The sequence below is a fragment of the Mauremys mutica genome, chromosome 6 (assembly GCF_020497125.1).
Source record: "Mauremys mutica isolate MM-2020 ecotype Southern chromosome 6, ASM2049712v1, whole genome shotgun sequence".
In the NCBI taxonomy this organism is placed as follows: domain Eukaryota; kingdom Metazoa; phylum Chordata; order Testudines; family Geoemydidae; genus Mauremys; species Mauremys mutica.
The window spans coordinates 93924586-93946920 of NC_059077.1; the positions used below are offsets into that span (position 1 = coordinate 93924586).

The window sequence follows — 22335 nt, forward strand, 5'->3', positions numbered from 1 at the left end:
GCTCCATATGGGAGGATCCCTCCCAGAGAATGCCCTGCTATTAACTCTGCTCACTTTTAAATTAGGAGACTAATATAGAATCCCTCCTATGATCATAATTGCCAAGGAATTGCAGAAGCACTATAGTGCCCCTGGTTCTCAGTGCCCAAACCCTTTGGGGCTTTGTAGATAAAAACAAGAGCTGATTGGAAAACGTCATTTTGATAAAAAGGAAAGAAGGCTTTTCTATTTTATTCAGTTTTCCAAAAATCTTATATTCAAACCATAAAAAAGTCCAGTAGCCAGAGCAGTTGTTTAATACATTTTCTATGCTTAGCAAATAGGCTGCTTCAATATTTACTGATTTATGTTCCTGAATGAAGGGAAAGTGTAGTCTAACTACATCACTTTATAATCGTCTAATGTCAGTCACAAAAGCATGGACAATAGCAAGGTTCAGAACCTGAAAACAAGAGTCACAACCTTCTTGCCAAATTTATTAAAAAACATATTCTCAGTAACTGCTGCTTCCTGGACAGTCAGAATAATTCTACCTCCTGCGTGATAAAATTGAACAACACATGTTGGATATGTTGGGTGTGCTCCCTCAAGCAAGGGCTGCATATAATCTCTACCCACTCTTCCAACTGCTTTCTTCAACCTACAAGCATTATCCCGGTGCCCTCTGTGTTGAGCCTTCATTCAAGCTCAATCTCATTCAGATATCAGGTAAATCACTCAACTGTATTAGAAAGATGGAGATATAGCACTTTCAGTATGTGCTAACTCTTGCTTTCTCTCTAACCCTCCTAATAGACTCATATATATGTTTAAGAGAAGGGTTGAAACTAGAACATGGTGGAATTCCACATAAGAGACTCCTTGGGTAGGCACAGATCCAGCAATACATTCTAAAATCTCCACTAAATAGGAGTCAACACTCCCCAATCCTGCTAACAAGTTTATGGTTAACTATTCTTACATGTGTAGTCCCACTGAAATCAATAGAATTACCTGTGCTAGTAAACAGGGGCGGCTCTACAAATTTGGCCGCCCCAAGCAGTCATGCCCGGGAGGCGCCCCCGAGCCGCGGGAGCAGCGGACCTCCCGCGGGCATGACTGCGGAGGGTCCGCTGGTCGCGTGGCTCGGCTGGACCTCCCACAGCTGCGGGCGGTTCGCAGGTCCGGCGGCTCCGGTTGAGCTGCCGCAGTCATGCCTGTGGGAGGTCCAGCCGAGCCGCGGGACCAGCGAACCGTCCGCAGTCATGCCTGCGGGAGGTCCACTGGAACCGCTGGCCGAGCGTCCCCTCCGCAGTCATGCCTGCGGCAGGTCCGCTGCTCCCGGGGCTCCGGTGGACCTCCCGCAGGCATGACTGCGGCAGGTCTGCCGGCCCAGCCTGCCGCCCCCCCCGGGAAAGGGCCGCTCCAGGCGGGTGCTTGCCCAGCTGGGCTCTGGAGCCGGCCCTGCTAGTAAAGTTAACGGGCGGCTCTAGACATTTTGCCGCCCCAAGCACGCGCTTGGCGTGCTGGGGCCTGGAGCCGCCCCTGAAAGTTAAGCATTTCATAGGATTGGGACCCAAGACATCACCATAAATCCCTGCTGAGAATTGCAGATGCATCACTGAAAGCTCATGGTGAACAGGGCTGCCCAGAGGATTCGGGGGGCCTGGGGCAAAGCAATTTCAGGGGCCCCTTCCATAAAAAAAAAGTTTCAATACTATAGAATACTATATTCTCGTGGGGGCCCCTGCAGGATCCGGGGCAAATTGCCCCACTTGCCACCCCCCTCCCCCGGCAGCCCTAATGGTGAATAGTACCAAAGGCCATTGATAAATCTAAGGAAATTAGCATAGACAGGTGATCTTCTTTCTTCAGTTGATCTCCATCTTCAGCTAACACACAAGTGTGGCTTATTTATAATACACTGACTTGAAACAAGACTCAATGAGGTCTAAGAAATCTGGTCTTTAGATAGTGGTAAGGAAGCCTCACCATAGCCTTCTGAGACAACATTCCCAAAACCAACAGGTTCGTAATTCATGTGTGCATATTTTAAGTGATTCCTTAAAGAAAGCTGTCACCTTGTTCTCCAGACAGAAAACTGTACCACTTTTCACCAAGTGTGGAAATGCCACTTACCACTTGGTCTACATTGACTTTAAGGCCAGCAGAGGTCACTGATCATCTAGTCTGCCCTCTTGCATAATTCAGGGCATAGCATTTCACCTGGTAATTTCTGCCATAAAGGAAGAATTTATTCTTCCCTAACAGGTAAGTGACTGCATCAAGCCTAATCAAGTGTGTAGTTTAAACTAGAGCATAACTCTTAGGAAAATGTCCAATCTTGACTTAAAGTAAAAGTGATAATGAATTTGTCAACTGCCTGTGGGGGCTGTATACAAAACTTGCATACAGCCATCCCTTAGGGAGTGAACATCCTGTCAGTATAAATACTGGCTTTCCACATTGAGGGACTTATTCCTGTGAACTGGTCAGCTCCCTGAACTCCCCTTTAAATTAGTGCGATTGAGGCTCAGATCTTCACATCAGAGAGGCCACGGTTTGTCTAAGGACGTTACAAAAGTTACATGGGCCAAAATCCTGCAGTCATTTGTTTCTCAGGTAACGCTTCAGTTGAAGTCAGAATGGATGCAGGATCTGGCTGTATCAGAATATATTTATTATATATACACTCATTGCTGCACAACTGCCAACTATTCCTATCCTGGTAAAACAAACTTTTTTTTGACACTCACATTCCCTCACCTGAGAGAACCTCTGACCCCAAAACTTTTGTAATGTTTTCAGAAGAGAGAAATCAAGAACTATAGTCTCATTCCCAAATAAAATACATATCTGAGGAGGGTTCCTTTGCCTGCCTCCCTTACCATCATACCCCTTCAGAAAAAAACAAACAAAAACACATGCCGGGCTTCACATTTCCCTGTCTTTTTACCTCTCCTCAAACTCCAATGCACTACAGGCAGCTCACTTTGTACCATCATTGTTTCGTGAGACTGAAACCAGAATGATAAAAAAAGCAGCTGGCATCAAAACAGAGAAAATCTCCCACAAGTAGTAAAAGTTGGGGAAACTGTTAACAGAGAATATTTCCAGAGTGATCTTCATTGCTTCTTCAATCTGGCAGTTGGGGGGATATTTACAAACATGAACAGCCCATTCCTTCTGGGCCAGGGTGCACTGCTGGATTGAGGAGGGACAGGGAGATTATCTGGTGATGATTAAAAACAACACACAGTTATATTTGATACATTAGTAAACGTGGGAGTGAATAACCCAGGGCAGAAAGGAGCGGTGCTTCTGTGACAGCCACCCAGGGAACAGCAAACTGGCCCTGGTGCTCTTTTTTTTTTTGTGTGTGCATGTGTTTTCCTCTTCCCGCCGCCCCGCTCTCTGTGCGCCCCTCTGTCAGTCTCTCTCCGGATGGGTCTCCCCCTCAGTGGTCCCAGCCGGGCTCCCAACTCGGGAGGCTTTTGATTGGCGGCGGCGCTGACAGCAGGAGGAGCTTCGGGTAGCCGGTGCAGCCAGCTCTCTGCTATAAGCCTCTTTGCAGCTTTCTCCCTCAATCTCTCTCTGCGCGTCCCTATAACCGAGCAGTGAAAATTCACACTGGGGATCTGCTAACAGGCACAGATGTCATGTGAAAACGCACATGCTCTGCCATTCACACAGCCCTCCTTTCTTTCTTTCTTCTTTTCCCCCAGTTCCCTTTTTAAAAAAAATAGAAACTCCTTTCGCCCCCCTCCCCCCCTGTAACTAACAAACCAACAACCACCATCGCTCCTGCTCCTCCTCAGTCCAAGTAATCACAAAAGAAATCTTTTTGGAGCTGCTGGTGGTATTTCCGAGCAAATACGGGGAGGGGAGGCGGAAAAAGAAACACGCACAATTCAAACAAGCCAGACAGACATTCCTTTTACATCTACATACACATTATACTTTGAAAAAATAAGAATAACAACCTTGGAGGAATGATTTTCCCAGCAGAGCAAATCTACTCCGGCTGCAGCCTTCCTTCTTGCTGAGAGGGGATTTTTGTGATACAAGGTCCAAGCTGTTAGCTTCATGACTGCGCTGAGCAGGGAATCGCCAACACCATGCGAGGTAAGGGAAGAATTAGGGGAATAAGGAGGTGCGTGGGGGGTATATTATTGGGGGAGGTGATTTCACAGAGCCAAGGTTTTTCAAATGTTCCTTTTTTGTGAGAGTGGGGAAGTTTGCTGCTTACGTTGCATAAAGTTTTTTCGGTGATGTCTAATGTATTGTTTGTGCTATTGATTTTTTCTTTATTTATTTATTATGGCGGTGGCTCGATTTATTTAGGATGGTACGGGGGAACTAAAACAAGCCCAAAGTAAACAAACAATTTCGAAATGTTGGTACAGTTCACTCGGGTATCTGTTGCAAGTACTTCTATCTGATGATTAGCAGGAGTGTAATTAAAAGAGGGAATGCAAGAGCCCTTCAGTATACGGGAGGTTTCAACTGGGAGTTAGGACTCAGAAGAGTTAAGTCTCCTTAGCATGTCCCAGCTTCCATTAATAGGAAGAGATGAGGAAACAGTCCCCTGAGAGCTGGTCGGAAATGTTTAGAGATGTCTTATTTTGGTGTGCGTTGGGCAATCGTGTAGGTTCCCTCGCAGGGAGCGCGCAGGTGGGTTGCGTTTGGGATTGGAGTTTGGGTTTGCTTTTATTTTAGGAAGGGGGGGGGGAGCATTTGGACGCTTTCTTCCCTGGTATGTTGATGTGCCGCGAAGGGGAAAGGACACCGGCTTGGGGGAAAGGGGTAGTGGCTGCTAAACTTCTGGTGGGAACTTCCAGGCTCGCTTTGTTTTATTACACTCCCCCGCGCCAGCCCTGCTCGGTGTCAGCTGCCGTCACTTTGGGTCGACTGATTAAGAGAGGGTCTGGGGAGGGGGGTGCAGGTCACCGGCTCCCTGAGAGTGGTTGAGGGGCTGGCCTGGCTGGAAGCACCTGCTTGGCTGCAGAGATGGGCTCTCTCCGTTGGTTTCAGCTCGCCAGTGCTAGGAGCCAAGCAGCCCCTTTCCTGTGTCTCCCTCCTTCCCCTGGACTTTCAGCTGACTCATTCTTCCAGGGGAGAGTAGCTCCTTGCATTTTAATGGAGTCTTTGGCCTGTCTCGCAGCAAAGATTCCCCCACTTCCCTCCCCTCTCTCAGCCCTTCACAAACAGCCAGATACTCTAGTAATGACACTCCTCCCACCCCACCAAACGCCCCCTCAAGCCCTCCTCAGCATCCTCCAGCCCGCAGGTTACTGAGAGGAGTGAGGACCCGACCATTTACAGGGGTGGGGGCAGACGGGGCGTCCCTGGTGCGCAGGAAGCAGCGTCCCCCGAGCCTCCCAGCCTGGCTGTGGGTGGCCCTGAAATCCCAGCCTGCTGTGCTCGATAGGAGGCGCTGTGGCTGCCTCTGCCCCACGCGCTCGCTGGGCCGGAGAAGATGCTCTGTGCTGTCCCGCCAGGGCAGGGCGGGGGTGGCGGTCGGTGCTCGCAGCCCCCGTGATCCCGGGAGTCCCGCTGCCCGCCCCCGGCGCTGCCACAAAGCGGGGGAAGGGCTGCTGCTCGGAAGGGCAGCCTGCCAGGGGCGAGTGGAAGCGGCGGGGGCTGGGGGCAAGGTGACTGGCAGCGGGTTTGCTGCAGGACTGGGTGCTGGCAGTGGGTGGGGGGTGCCGCTGCCTGCTCTGCTCTGGGAGGCAGGGGGACTCCAGGGAGCAGCTGCTCTCTCCGCGCGTTCTGGCGGTGGGTCGGGCAGAGCAAGCGGGGAGGGGACGCGTGTGCCTGGCGACGTGCTGTGCGCTCTGATTGGTGTGGCGGGCAGGAGAAGCCAGGGGCGTGTGTGTGTGTTTCCCTGTCGGCATCTGGGTTTGTCATGTGCTCCACTGACCCACATCTCCCCGGCCCGGAAGCCAAGTACAAGGACCGGGGCAGGACCCCAGTACCTGGCAGATTACTCAGTGAAAGCTCCGCTCTCCGCCTCCTCCTTGTCACAGCTCGTGCTCCCTCCGGAGCCACCCGTTCCCTGCCCTTCTGATACCGGGCCAACCACAGTGTGTGTGGCGGGGGAAGGAGAACAGTGTATCGCTCCTGAATATTGATAGGAACCCGAACCAGCACGGTGTGCAAATTTCCCTGAGTTCCTCTAACCCAGCCCTGAAATTTGATGAGTGGAAACAGAGAGACGCCGTCGCGCCCTTACAAAACTTTATGTTAATTCTTCCAAATGCGTTATGCTGGGTTTTAGCAAACGAACTCATTTCCCTGGTGGTTAACAAAGCCGTTAGATCGGGCATCCCTCTTATTTAGGGGAGAAGTGACTGTCATTGGCACCGGGAAAAGCAAGGCACTAGCTGACCACATAGACAGGCTGGCAAGAATTTGCTTAAAATTTAGCTTTAAAACCCCCACCTCGAGTCAGTGAAATCCCTGTTATGCCCCGTCGCTTTTACTTTTCATCTTTTCAAATGTGTTTCTTCTATGTCAACCTATGTCAGCCAATCATTTGCTAGTTACTGTGTATTTCATGTTCGGAATGTAGCATCGTTTCTTGTTTAGGGTTTGCGTTTTGTTTTGATGAAGAATGTAGGAGATGGCGGAGGGTGTGTAGTGGGAATAAGCTCTTCAATGACTCTACATTAGTAAACAGTCGGGGAAAACAATCTCCTCTCTCCCCACACCAGCTTCCTCTGTTGTAACTGAACAGCGGCTCATCAGGGTCCTTAGAGGTTGTAACATTAATGAGAGAGTTGCCTCCAGTGTTTCGTCCACTTGCAGTATGGTAAATAATGTAAAAACAAAATCCTTTGCAGTGTTGTTGTAGCTGTGCTGTTCCCAGGATATGAGAGAGACGAGGTAGGTGAGGTAATACCTTTTATGGGACCAATTTCTGTTGGTGGAAGGTTTAAACTTCGCAGCTAAAGTGCGCTTCCACCACCAGAAGTTAGTCCAATAAAAGATACTACCACACCCACCTTGTCTCTAGACAAAATCCTGTCATTGCCTAAAAGAAGTCAATTTGATTTGCTAGAACAAAGGAATGTGCAGTCTCTATCCCTTGTACTTTTCCCAGGAGATCGGTGACCCCGAATGTTAAAGGTATCAGACTGACTGAATGGTTCATGGGAATGGAGAAGAGGTGCAGACGTGTCAGCAAACTTTGCAATGCCTGTAGCAGCATTTCCCACTGGTCTACAGCAAGATAGCCACGTTCCCCCCATCAAATTCTGTCAGCTTGACAGAGGATTGCCAACCCAATCCTCCTCCCACTAAAGGGGATAAGATAGAGTCCTAATGTGTGTATTTTAAGTATTCAATACTTTAAAATACGATGGTAGAGCACCAAACCCGCCCCCACAATCTATCTCCAGGTATTGTTACGCCAAAGAACGTTACCTAAAGAGTGTTTTCAATAGAATATATATATAAGGACGAAAAGAGATGTAATCTGTTGTGGATTTAAGGTATTCGTTTAACTCAGTGGGTGAGTTGTTCGTTAACAATATCAGTCCCATTTCATGTGGTTTTGTTAATCAATGTTTATTTAATGAATAGATTACTGACTTTAGCAAATTAAAATAATATTGTAGGACTGTAAAGCATGCGTTTGCAGCTTCTTGTGAAGGACATATTCTTTTATTTAAGATTAATTTATTTTGGTTCACTATTTTTTTTTTTTAGAAGAGAGAGCACCGTCTTTAACATGACATCGTCAAACTTTCCCAGGCGATTTGCAGTCCTACAGCATTCTCTTTAGAGTATTAAGTCTGCGATGCACGCATGCTTTTCTAAAATTTCCCAGAGTAAAAATTGTCACCGAATGCCCCAAACTTGCAGCACCAATTTGGAACAGCACCTCCATATTTCTTTACAGAATTAAAGTCTGGGAGTCTCAGTCAGTCCATATCCATAAAAGTACATCCGTATTAAAGTCACACTTAAGCAGTTATATAACTACCTTACATTGGTAATCTGATACAGAAAATTATTTCTTCAAGCTCTTACAATTTTAGTTTAAGTCCTTTTAAGAATACTCAATAATGCTGATTTATTGCTGAACAATATTATGGAACAGTAGCTGAAATGTAAACATCTTTGTGCTTTAGTCACTGTAGTTGTCATCTTTAGTCCGTCTCTCTCTTTTTAAATATCAATCTCAGTCAGTATAGAATACCTAGTTCTGGAAAAGGCTGAAAACTGCTAGAAGAATAATGGTGATGTTACCTTTATAAGGATGTACAATATATAGGAGTAAGGCTCACATGAAACATTTGAACTGAAGAAGCGTTGATTTTTAGATCAGAGATAAGAACACATATTTTTTCTTAGTAAAAGAAGCTTTATGTGCACTATTATAAAAGCAAAGTGGTGTTTGGATTAAAAAACAAACCAACAAAAACACTTGGTTTGTTTTCTGGATATTTTAAATGTGATTTATAATATAATTAGGCAAATTATGAACATTAGTTCATTTTGGTCTTGTATTTTAGCACATTTTAATAGTTTATATATATATATATAAACACAACTGAGACTCAGTATAGAGAACTAACAACTGGCTAAAAGCTATGCTAAGTCACAGGTAATTTTACCTCAAGTACTTACAAACACCAAGATTAATATCACAGTTAGTCATTTTGTGAAAATTACATTTAAACAGTGTTGCTAAGCCCAACATTTGTTAGTAAGTAATATTTAAATTCTCAATTGGTATCTCAGCAAACAGTTAAATCTAGTATATTTCAAAGAAAAAACCCTCAAAACTCTAGAGTTTAGGTACTTTTCCGGGTTTTGTTGTATGATTTACTTTTTTTTTATTAGTTTCAGGACTGGGCTGTGAAGTACTACATTACTTTATATAGTTATTCTATTTTCACAGTTTCACTGAAATATTCATAAGCAATTAGGAAGGTGTGAATTAAACAAATCCAATCTACAGTGTTATTGAGGGAGTTTATTAATTAGCATGTAAAAAGTGTCTGGACAACTGAAAAGCATTAATTTTCTTAAATTTAATCAATAGATGGAAGTAATTTTATAATTGTATTAAGGTAAAGAAAATAATTTTCTCTAATTACCCCAAACCATGTGTCTCTGGAATATGATCAAAATTAATTTTGGAAAGAATGACAAAATGCAACCCTAATTAATTGACATGAATATCTACATAAATGTAATAGTGTATTACCTATGCAAGTATCAATGGTAGCACAAACTACTATTCATTTTAATGAGTAGGACCAGACCCCAACAGAACTGAAACCTATATTTGAGCTGGTCTCAATGTGTTTAATCCTTCAACTCTTACTTAGATAAGTAGTTCTGACTCATATGAGTAACACTCATTGCCTTCAATAGGGCTACTTGCATGAGGAAGAACCATTTACACCAGTAAGAGTTTGCAAGATTAGGCCTTAGCAAAACACAGTTTGGCTTTACTGATAAAAGTTTTGATAATTTTCAATAAACACTTAGATATGATGAGACCATACTAAATGGTAAAATATTACTCTTTTTTTCATTAAAAATGCAAATGTTAATGTTGATAGGTAATGACATCCCCTTAGTTAAATTATCATAAGCAGAAATCAAGTCTGAAAATTGAAAGGTTATTTTGATTTTTAAACCATTTACTAATTCCACATGATGTCACGTATGTATGTTTCTTTGCAATAACAATAGTGCTTATATTAGATTGTACAAATGGAAGTGCTGTATTTCAAATTAATATAGAATCAGATTTCTGTCATAATTAATTTCTGAAACATTTGTACATCCAGATTGGTAAAGATTTTTGTATTTCCTAACTTTGTTTATGAACGAACTCTTTTTGGTGAATATTTCTCCAGTGATCAGCAATCTCATACTTAATTAAAAATGTATATTAAAAACTACTAAAATGGACTACATAGGACTGTGAAAATATAGAGTATATAGGACAGTGGAAATCCATTCTTTGTTTTGGGAAGTGCCTAGCACAATGTGGGTGCTACTAGAAAAAAATACATTGAAAAGTCGTCGTCGTCGTCGTCGTCGTCGTCATCATCATCATCATCATCATCATCATATGACAACTGAATTTCCTGTTTTGGAAATATAGGTCCTGATCCTGCAACTTTTGTTCATACTAGTTGTCCTTACACAAGAAGCACCACTGAATGCAGTGTTTTGAAGCTTATCACTAATCTTAGGATCGGGGAGGGAAATATGTAAGAGGGAAAACAATCACTTCACAGGAGTTACAATTCAAAATTCCTATTATAAAACACATTCTCATCCTAAGCAGAAAGTATTGGGGTTGGCATAGGAATCAAATATTGTATGACATTGACATGTGCCTATTTGGAAATGTATGGATGAAATATATCTTTGATAATACACAGTTGCAGGAACTACAATTTGCCATAATATGTGTGCTAGTTATCTAATGCTGGAAAACAAAATCAAAAGAGAGAATCCCAGGCTGCCCAATAAATCATTTTTTTTCCTGTTTCAAGTGAAACAATGAATTCACAGAAGACAAGACTTGTGCTATGAAATTGAAGGATGTCTGCTTTGTAGCTAAAGACAAAGGAAGTACACAGGAATAAATATTGATTGAACTAATCATCAGATGAATAGAAATGAGCTTTACCAGTGCACCAATATAATAGGTTATGTTAACTAGCCCTTTCGTAGCCCATATGCTGCCCTTTCAACCCATGACCCTATCCATTCAGCTCTTAATGAGGGAAACCACAGGTGTTATAACGGCATTTATGGTAAATCATGCTAAATATAATAGTTGTATAAATAACTAACAGTAGAGTAGTTACATGAACTCTAAAGGAAATGTAAAAAGTGAATCAAAGGAAACATTGTAAAAATGTTAAGTGAAACATAACAATAGAATCAGAGAGAATAATAATTAGCAGTATTTATACAATGTTTTACTATTTTAAGGTACTGTTCTAAAGATTAATTACTGTAGGACATAATAATAAATCTATTTAATCAACATTATATGTTTTAAACTAAATTTGTATTTTGACTGGATGAATTTATATTTAAAATCAGTTCCTCCAAAGACTGGTTTTAATAGCTTTAATAATTTAGTCCAACTGGGGATTTCCTTAATGGTTTTTATATATGAACTATAAAAGTCACTAGTCTGTATGTTTTAATATACAGTACATCATAGTAAGTCCCAGTTTTGTTACATCTACCTACTCTGTGTTCAGCCCTAGCCAAGTTAATAGAGCTACTTAGTCAGATACCATACTATGTGAGTAACAGTGGCAGAATCAGGCCTTTAGTATTTTGGAGAGTATAATTTTACTGTTTTATTTCTAATATTATTCTCATAAGCATATTGAAAACTCCCACTAATTTCAACAGAAGTTTTCAAATAGGATTAAATATCAAATATGACACTCAGTTCCTGATCCTGCAGAACCTCACTGACTTAGTTTTAACCCACGTAAGTAGTCCCATTTAAGTAATATCTGGGAGTCAGGAGAGCAGAGTTTGGCCCTGTGTGTTTTTCCTTCCTTTTCATTGAGGCCTACTTTTTTTTAATAGAGCAGAAACACACATACTGTGCTTTACTTTGCTAGAAACATATTGCTGAAAATTTATGCAAACAGAATGACAGCTGTTTCTCTGCTTCCAATACAAGTATATAGGCTAATTCAGTTTGACATAAATGTGTTTACTATGGTGTTAATGATGAATTATTTTGATGAATTGGCAATTATGATGTATCTAACAACTTTTAAAGAAGGACATCGGTGAATTTCATGTAGCGTCCAAAATCTAAATAACTTTAAAAAAATAGTTATCTCTGTCTGTATCACAGACATTTCAAACAATGTATTCAATAAAGAGTGAACATCAAGCAATTGTGGTTATTTGTTAGATGAACTCATTTTGATGCAGAGATGACTGTTTTATGCTGTCTGAGCCAAATCTTGTTAGCTTGGACTTTGCTTTTGTGAGTAACCCTGTTGGAATCAAGGGACTGCTCACCTGAGCAAGAAAGCTGCATTTGACACTGACTGTGTACTGTATACCCAGTGAAACCCAGCGGTCTGGGATTGTAAGAAACATGAAAGACTATAAAGGTTTAGAGGGAATCAAAGTTATAAGAAGCATGTTGTGATAACAAAGCTTGTTGCATTGAGGTTTTAAGCAAAATCACCTTCAAGCCTCAATCTGTACAGTACTCTTTGAAAATGAAACACAGTTAGTAGCTTCCAGAACAATAGGAGCTGTCAAAAGCACCACATTTTTTTCAGAAGCGCTAATGTTAAAATTTCAAGTATGCCATTCTAAAGTAGTGCATTCTGATCTCCAGGATGTTCATAAATAAAAAAATAGTGTATTTAAATCTTTTATTATTATTATTTTCCCCTAAATGCACTAACTGATCACCAAATTACAGATTGTGTATGTATTCAGCTTGGCCAAATTAACCTCTCCTAATACCAACACTTCTTTGAACATAATATTAAAGCTGAAAAATATTATAGGTAGTTACAGAAGTGTAAGTGTGGCTAAAAAAATATATAGTTTTGTAACTGATTAATGTATACTGCAAAATGAATGTTTTAAACATACCCTGGGTGAATGTTAAGTGTCTCTGCCAGGCTGCGTGTGTGTTTGAAGAGATCTCACCACAGCTAACAGCTTCCTTTTGGTTATCCATGACCAACTAGAAGGCTTCCTAAACTTGCTTGTCTAGAAACTGTTCTCTTTGAGATTTCATTGTCTGAAATGTCAATTCACAGGAGCCAAAATATTCTTTAGACTAGCATTTGCAAACAAGTCATGCATCCTCTTTGCATTTCATTCCTCCCCGCTTTAGGGCGTCTTTGTATTCTAAAAGTTTCCTTACTCTTATGAGTAAGATGTTTTCTGAATTTTGTTGAGTGAAGGTGTTTGCAGGGGTGCGGAAGAAGAAAAAAATAGATCAAAAGAAGTCGTTAAATTACAGTTCAGTATACTGTCAAAATAATGAGCTGTCGAGAGGGTAGCATATATTTTGGAATAGGTTGATCTTGATCTCAAATGAAATTATAGTTCTGCTAAAATAAATCTCAAGTGATAAAAATGGAAAAAAAGGCTGCTTACAGATAAGTAACACTTAAACACCCAAAGCATTCATAACACAATAGGAGATAAAGTGGGCTATGCCTCTTTGAACAATGAAATGATTAAGATAAATTTGTGACTTGGATTGTCAGTGGAATGAGAGAGAGAGACTTGTTTTATGTAAGTTATACATGTTGCAGAATAGAACTTGAGCTTGAATAATGAGTGTTTTCAGATAACATGGAGTCTGGTGTTCAAAGGTACTTATTTTGAGAAAAGTGGAAGATGCAAGGACAGGGGGCCCAATTCTGCTTCAGTGACAAAATCCCATTTATTCAAAGGGATTAAGGCTAGGCCTTTAACTAGTATAGTGAAAACAGCAACAGAGGATGAGCATGAAAAGAATTACAACCCACTTTTTAACAGACTCACTGAGGAAAAGGATGACTGTATATACTGTATATGAACAACAGTAACTAAGTCAACTTGTTTTAAGGATAACATAAGGATAAGGAGGATTTCAGCTAAGTTATAGTAAAGAGACAGTTGTCTCTTGGTCTTCCATTTTATGGAAATATGCCTGGTTTTATTAAGTGAAAAACTTCTAGTGGATCTTTTTAATTTAAGGGACTGTCAGAGAAGTATAACTAGTCTTTAGAAAACTTCATGCAGCACTTCCAGTGTTGGTTTCCTTGATCACTTCTTAGTGCTGATTTTGTTTGCCACAAGATGTTTGGAAAATGAAACATTACAAATCAGGTCTTAACTATATAATCTAGACATAGTTAAAAGAATACTTGTGATGTTTCCTTTCATTGAGAGCTGTCTGGGAGAGAAATAAAATAGTGGTACTTGTTTCTAGTTGCTCATAACTGACTATGAAAAACCATCCTGACAACAGCATGTAAATTTTTTTTACAATATAATTATGTACTAGAATATGCTTGGTATTAATTTATACTGCTGCAAATTTTGAGTTTGGGGAAAAAAGCCAGATTTTCATATCTTTACCAAATACAGAGAAGTCAAGAATGAGCAACTGTGTGGTAGTCTGGTAGCACAGAGACACAATGACACCAGAGGAAAACATTAGGTAAGAGGGGGCACAGTGCTTTTCTAGGGTCATATTTTTGTAAAGAAAAGGGAACCTGTTTTTGGAGTAAGTCTTACTGATGATCAAATATAACTTATTTTAACATGCTTAGGAATATATAAGGTAGCGATCATTATCCTGTCTGGGTATTCTTGAAAAAATATTTAACTACCATCAACGATTGCCATCAACTAACTGCAAACCAGATTATTTCCACTTTGCCAACAAAAATATACACATTCAGAGAATAACTACTCCATTCAAAATATAGCCAAAATAACAAAACAAATGGGTCAAAATAGTAAACTATATTGCATCACCAGTTTTTAAGAAAAAATATCAATTGAGATCAGTGGAAAGCTTTTGTAATAATTGGGCTTGCATATTTACTCAATTTGTAAGATCATCTGTAAAAAGTATATAAACATTCATAAAATGTTACAATAACCTACGATAGCTAAAGTTAATTTTAAAAAGTACAAAAAGGACTAAATTAGTCTAAACAAAAAAGCCGACTAGTATAACTCCAAAACAATGTTAAAGTTATGCTTAATGAACAAGAAAAGTGTAAAACCAAAAATCAGTAAACTAAAATTAGTGTGTCAGAAACTAAGCCTAACTGGTAAACAAAAATGTAAGAGTTGGGCTGTTTTGCCCACCAATCCCTTTGTGGGGCCTTAGAAAAAAATTAACTGCTGAAGCAAGCTTCACCCATCATGGCTGCCACCTCTAACCTCTCCTGGGACTCTGGGCCTTCATCATTCTGATCCTGATCGATATTCTTTCTAGATCAGGCTAAGGGAGGAACCCAGATAATATCACCACTCTGCTAGCCCCTGCTAAATCCCAAACAACACCTGAAGTGAAACAGGATTGGATTTTAACAATAATAGCAATGATACTAGCCCATGTCACTAACCCCAAAAAGGTAGTTATCATCATCTTTAATACAATCTAAAACCCGACAAACATGCTTGGTTTGTTTTTCCCTTCTAACAACTCTTTCCTGCTAAAGGGAAAGAGAACAAGTAATGTTATTAAAATTAAAACCATATTTAATACTTTACATTTAAAATGCTTTAGCTGTTTTTCCTTTCTTTATCTTTAATAAAAAATTAAAGATTTTTAATATTGTATTTGCCTTCATATGAAACAGGCTGAAGTCTCTGTATAACAAACCCCAAACTTTATTTAATGGTGTTTAATGTTAATTAGTGACTAAGTTACATTGATGCCATTAGCCCATATATTCCATCTAAATTAATACAACAGAGCTCTACTTGAAAATCAATGGCACAGAGTAGCTTAGTGAAAATTGCAAAAGCAGGAGATTCTGCACTTAACCTTCTGACTCTAAAATCTTTTATAATTATGTTGGTTTATTAAATTCAATTACCTGAAACTGTCCACACACAAATGAGAACATAAGTCTTCATATGCTGAAAAAAACAAGTATGCTAAATGTTACTAAAAGGAAAAAAAATCAATATCAAATGTTTCTATAAGAAGTTTTGGTCCACTTCAGGCTGATTTCATCCCTCCAGAAAGAATAAAGAGGGGACCTTATTAGTGGAGAAAAGGATAACACGATGCCAATAGGTTTGGGTATAATTGTATCACCCTTACCAACAATGTGTAGTAATTTACATCATTAATAGTTTCACTGTATAAGAATTGCAGAATTAGGTCCTATGTACCATATATACTCGATCATAAGCTGGTTCATTTATAAGCCGACCCCCCTAAGATGGATAAGTATAAATGGAAAATTTTTATGACCCATTCATAAGCTGACCTTATAATTCAGGGGTCAGCAAACTTTGGCTCCCAGGCCATCAGGATAAGCCGCTGGTGGGCCGAGATGGTTTGTTTACCTTGAGTGTCTGCAGGCACAGAGGTAAACCTAAGTAAACAAAGTGTCCCGGTGCGCCAGCTGCTTACCCTGATGGGCTGGGACAGCAATTGGTGGGGAATTTTTTTGTGGAGGAAAAACTGGGTGTCAGCAGAGTAACCTCTGTGACTACCCCCCACTTGACCCCACTCCTATCCCGGGACCCCCACACTCTCCCCTTCCCAGGGGAGGGTGTCCCTGGCCTGGCTGGAGCTGCTCCGGTGGGCCAGACTGGGCGGCGCGGCGGCAGCGTGCTCCAGCGGGCCAGGCAGCGTGGCCACAGCCTGCTCTGAGTGGCGGGGCTGGGTGGCGTGGCTGCAGCCTGCCATCCCCAGACAGGGCCACCCAGAGGATTCAGGAGGCCTGGGGTCTTCGGCGGTGGCGGTCCTTCCACTCCGGGTCTTCGGGGTACTTCAGCGGTGGGTCCCGGAGCAAGTGAAGGACTCACCGCCGAACTGCCGCTGAAGCCCTGGAGTGGAAGGAGCCCTCGCCGCCGAAGACCCGGAGCGGAAGAAGGACCCGCCGAAAACTCTCGTGGGGTCCCAGAAAACGCTCGTGGGGAAAACTGTAAAGAAAAATATGCCTTGGGGAGGCAGAATACATCTCTTGGAGCTTTGATGTTTGCAGGCTTCAATCCTGCTTCTGTACCCTTTTGTAGGTTGTAGTTGTCCTGCTTCCTCTCTGCTTTCCCTGTTCCCTTTGCAGCAACATATTTCCCAGCAATGTATGGAGGGAGCAGTATTGTGCTCTTCAGAGTTCGGGGCTGGTATTCTGCTTGGCCAGCTATGCAAGGGGAAGAAGTCACCTTACACCCTCCCCCATTCCGTGCACTTAAGCAGATTCTGGCTTTAATTGAATTTATTGTTAAATAGGTATTCAGTTGAGTCTGGTCCAAAACTCCAATATTTGGCTTTTAAATGAATATTTTTCAATATCCACTCTAAGCCAAATAGTAGCTACAACCCAAAAAGGCCTAGGATTGCATGTTTCAAAATATCTTGCAGGGCACATCTCACGATAAGGTATTTTGCAACATGTAATTCTAGATTGCTCCAGAATGCAGGGAAAAGAGACCAGGCCAGCAAGACCAGGAAACTGAAGGGAGATAAGGAAAGAAAAAATATGAGTGTGAGGGCTGGGGCATCCAAAGAGATGTAAGGGGAAGAAAAGGGAGGAGAATAGAGAAAGGGGAAAACTTGGAGACCTAGAGGAGAAGATTGGAAAAAATAGGAAAATGTGCTATCAAGAGAGAAGAGAAAAGTAGAGGAGGCCAAAGGAAAAGGTAAATAGATAGAGTGGAACTGGAGAGAGAAAGGATAGAAATAAAAATGGGTCAGTATTGCAAGACACTGAGCTCCCTCACTTCCCATTGATGTCTATGGGAGTTCTGGCACTCTGTCAGAAAGGCAAAAGGAGAAGAATGAAATAAATAGAAAAAGAATGAACACACAACATTAATCTGTTAATTATATTACCATCCAGTTTTTGCTGTGTTGTGTTTGGATTTGGTGGATTAAAATCTCCAGGTATTTAATATTCAGCCAAACACTAACGTTAGCCATCCACTACATTCTTATTCATTCCAGTACATTTACATTGTGGTCTTCTCCTTCAGACTGCTGTGAAATTGGCACATCATATTTATATTTACTGTGACATACATTCTCACGTCACACCATATTTTATATAAATTTCCTCTGAATTTTTGGCCATGCTATTAATTGTAAATTTTATAAATCAGTCATATTCTCCCAATTCCAAAATACAGCCAAAACCAGTCGCGTAAAACACTAGATTGAAACAAGAATCGTTTTAGCTTTAATTTATCATATAAAAAAAGAAAAGTAGAACAATTTGTTTAGAAAAGTTGTAGATACTGGTTATAAAATGCAGTATTTGTTCTTACATCATAGAACCACATGTTGTCTCTATTTTAATTAGTCCTATTTATTTTACCAGATTATTTTATTATTTTGGACACACTGTTTGAAGGATGGTTCATTCACACAATAAAGAAATTAATGACAATGTTAAGAACAATGAGTCAAATCCTGACCCCAGTGTATATCCAGCATCTCCTCTACATTTGTATGGCTCCAAAACCTTGGAGGAAGTGTAGATACCCATCCAAGTATACAATTTGGTTCCAACATGCTGTATATTTACTGTATATTTATTTAAACAGTTAGCTAGAACAGTGCTTCTCAAAGCCGATCTGCCGCTTGTTCAAGGAAAGCCCCCGGCGGTTCTGTCTGGTTTGTTTACCTGCCATATCTGCGGGTTTGTCTGATCGCGGCTCTCACTGGCTGTGGTTCACCGTCCCAGGCCAATGGGGGCTGCGGGAAGCAGCGCAGGCTGAGGGATGTGCTGGCTGCCCTTCCCGCAGCCCCCATTGGGCTGGAGTGGTGAACCATGGCCATTGGGAGCCGTGATCGGCCGAACCTGTGGATGCAGCAGGTAAACAAACCATCTTGGACCACCAGGGGCTTTCCCTGAACAAGCGGTGGACCAGCCCAACTTTGAGAAGCACTGATCTAGAATGTAATCTTCCAGTCCATTTGCACATCTTGTGTTTATTTTTGTCGTTTTTCATCTTAGAACTAAATAGTCATTTCAGGACTTTTTTATATATATATAATTTACCTAAAAGTAAGAAGCTGTGTACCTTTTAGGTTGCCGACTCAAATCCAGCCGAGGTTGGTTGTGACTGATAGTTGTTACTGTCTCATGGCTGCTTAGAGGCCTATAGTGAACAGAGTTGCTCCAATTCTGTCTTTTGTGAGGTGTTTCCATCTGAGAAAGCACCACCATAATTGTCACTCTTGGTGGCATTCTCAAAAGGGAGATCAAATACTGAATGGATATTGAGAATGAATTGTCCTTTCAGCCTTTGATGGGATCTTTACCAGTCAGTCATGAGGCTCATTGGCAGGGCAGCACAAAGAAGGAGCTTTTACTTGCCAGGCTAGCCATACCCCCGCCATTTACCAGCAACATATTTAGATGAAAACTGTAAAGAAAAATATGCATATTGTAACAAGGTATGTGATTTTTTTTTCTTTGATTGAATTCCTCTCTTCTTTCTCTTTAATAATATACTTGCCTTGGTTTCCAAACAATATAGTGTAAGAGTAATAGCTTTTCTAAGATGAACACATTGACCACACTTATGCACTAAGGAAAAAACAATAAGAAATATTTTGTGAAATTCTAGTGTGTAAGGTGGACCCAGCCCTCAGTGATGGGAACTTGCCGTGTTTTAGAAGTCAAATAAGCACTATAAACAAAGAATTTTTGTAAGACAAAGACTGTGGTCATGTACCTTCAGAATGATCAGTATTAATGTAGTACTGAAAGGTGCCACATTGACCTCGCTCCTGGAGACTGAAATGTCTTGGGACCCATTCCTGATGATGCCTTATGTATTTGAGTAGTTACATGGATAAAGTTACTCATACGCGCAAGTGTTGAAAGGATCGGGCCCTTATTTAGCTACAGAAACAGACACAGGAAACTGTACCGGCAGTGGTAGTGCAAGCTTCTTCCAGGCTGTTCCACTATTGTTATTCAACCTTGACCTGCAGCGACCCCTTTTAATGGACAGGGAAATCCTTGGCCTTACAGCTGAAACTGCCAACAGGGGTGCCAATTAGTGCTAACAGTAGTGTGCGTTCATTTATTTATTTTTAACAGTCCATTGAAAACTGGATTGAGACCACCAACTTATTTCTCACAGGCCACCACATAGCCATCACATTTTTATAACATTAAGTCACTACCAGCTGAAGTTCAACCTGCAGTTTAGTCTCTATATTCATTATAAATCTCCTGAGCCATCTAGTTTTGTGGGAGAGGGTGCTCGCTAATCAAGCAGCATATATTTTAAGAAGTAATGTAAACTGTAGTAATAAGTAAGTGGTACAAGGCAAATACAGAAATAAAATCCATGCAAATGTTGTCTTTCTTGCTGGTATATCACATTTATTTGATCAACCATGCTTTTAAAAAAACCTCAAGATTTTTTTAACATAAAATTTGAATATGATGGAAAATTGAAAGAATCATACCAGGTTGATGAAGAAAATGGATGGGACAATGAATAGCTGAGCAGAACAGAGCTTATTTAGAAGTTTCTGATATATCTTTTTTGCTGTGTTCAAAAGAAAATCTTCTGTATTATAAGAAATCTCATAATCTAATACACATACAACATTTTTTGTTATACTACTATGGACTTCTGCATTGGGATGGGGGATCTAACAATATTTTCAGTTCTTTCCACATAGAAATGCATATACCCATCCATGCGTTTAGCTTAGATTTATTAAGAACTTCCAATGGTGAGACAGATCCTGCCTTTTATATATCTGTATGTGCAGAAGCCTGCATTTAAATGGGCAGCCCTGAAACATGATTCTATTTTTCCCCTAAAAGGCCCATGTAATAATGGAAATAAGATTTTTTTTTAATATGTGCTTTGACTTTTTATATAGGGAATAGGATCTTCGTAATATCTAATACAAGGGTTAACTAATCATTAGTCCCTCTGTAAACCTGCAATTTTCAATTTCAGACTCAAATACTGTACACCCAGTGGCTAGTCAGAATAGTGTCTGAAATGCTGGGAGAAGGAAACATTTGTGTTGGATGAAGATGGAATGTTGCTTTTTATCTTTCAGAATAACTAAAATGTTGCAGTCTCATTTTTTATACCTAAGCAGGGAATCAGTTTTCTTTTCAAAGGAAATGGTGAACCTCAATCTCTCACAATGCAATATATATTTTATAATCAAATCTGTAATGTCAAGTCCTGTTGTGATGGAGTTAAAGTTGAGTAAACTTTGGAACGGCTTTATTATCTCTAGAGTAGACTGGAAGCTACAGGGTCAGCTAAATTGACTTTTTATTGAGCTGCAGGCTGTGCCACGGATACATCCTGTTAGCATAGCAGGATTGATATTAAAAAGGGTTATGCTTGGTATTCCAAATGTATAACTAACTGAGAAATTTCAGAAGGAATCATGTGAACGTTGGAGCTGCTTGGAAAGTTATGCCAAAATGGCATTTATTCCAGTTCCGTAAACTTGAGTTCTGTAAGTTTGTGTGTGTGTGTGTGTGAGAGAGAGAGAGAGATATTTTGTGTGGACGGAGTAAAGATTGCTGTGTGAAAGATGAGAGAATTGGGGGAGGGAGACACTTTAGCCTCTCCTTCAACAACATCTCCCTCCTGAGTACATTTACTTCCATTGCAAAGAGATCCTTGTTTAGTGGTGCAGTACCCCTGAGACCTAATTTAGCTTTTATAGGAAATTCAAAAAGAGACAGGGTGAGCAAGAGAGAACAGAACAAAGATATGAGTTTGCACAGGGAATATTGATATTTGTAGGTTGCTTCTATAAATCCTTTCAAAGAAATTCTCTTGGAAAATGCTGACTTGGACTTTCTGCTAGAAGAGGGCAGAGCTTCAGTGCTGCACATTGAGCTTCATTCTTCCAAAATCAAGGGTGATCAGAAAATTTGTTGTATGGTCTTAATTTTGTTTTAATATCATAAACACAATAACCGGTTTAAAAATATGTTTAATGTTGTTGCCTTTGGAAGCTCTTTTTAATTCTGAGGTTTATTGTTAAAAATATGTACTGAGCCCAGCTATGTTAACACTGCAGCAAATATTCTCAAACATTATTTGAATAAAAGTCACTACATAAATATTTGTGCGCATGACAAGCGATCAATCATACAAGCAATTTTGTTTTTGTTTACAAGTGTGTTTGAGTCTAACAAAAGTCTTGCAAATATTCATGAAGTTTAGACCAAAAATGTGTTTGTAGCCCTCTTGATAGCTTTTTTTAATTTAATTTTTCTCTTCATGTATGCATATATTTAAAAATTTGTCATCTGATCAAGGAGCTGAAAAAATACCATGCAAACTAGGTGACCAATTGCACACTATGAATAACCAGTTCCTGTAGAATTCAAACTTCCAAGTGAACAAGCAGAGGTTTATCCATTGCTAATCCCTGCAGGTGGACCCTGCAGGCATATTTCATGTAACCCACATGAATCATATCCAACTGGGTTTGTTCTCTTCGTCCTGATTACCAATCTCTTGCTTTCCCCATTACACGTGCTCAGCAGCTTGTGCTGAGCAGCACAAATCTAAAAACACAACATGAAGCTATTGTGTATGTGGGGCAATCTTTTAGGAGAAAACAATTTAATTGATATGAAATTAATTAGCTATAGAGAAATGTGTCATTTTCATATC

At 40.5% G+C, this 22335-nt stretch overlaps 1 protein-coding gene across 3 annotated transcripts in view; it reads left to right on the forward strand.

The window, feature by feature from the left end:
* The window catches only part of RORB (RAR related orphan receptor B), a 193408-nt gene that overhangs the window by 9537 nt on the left and 161536 nt on the right, over window positions 1–22335 (forward strand). Inside the window, exon 2 of one of the 3 annotated variants that reach the window (XM_045020891.1) lies at window positions 3988–4104. In XM_045020891.1, coding sequence (XP_044876826.1) covers window positions 4098–4104 — 7 coding nt within the window. In that variant the 5' untranslated portion in view covers window positions 3988–4097. Of the gene's footprint in view, window positions 1–3575; window positions 4105–22335 lie in introns of those variants that run through there. The other 2 variants (XM_045020892.1, XM_045020890.1) reach the window with 2 other exon arrangements.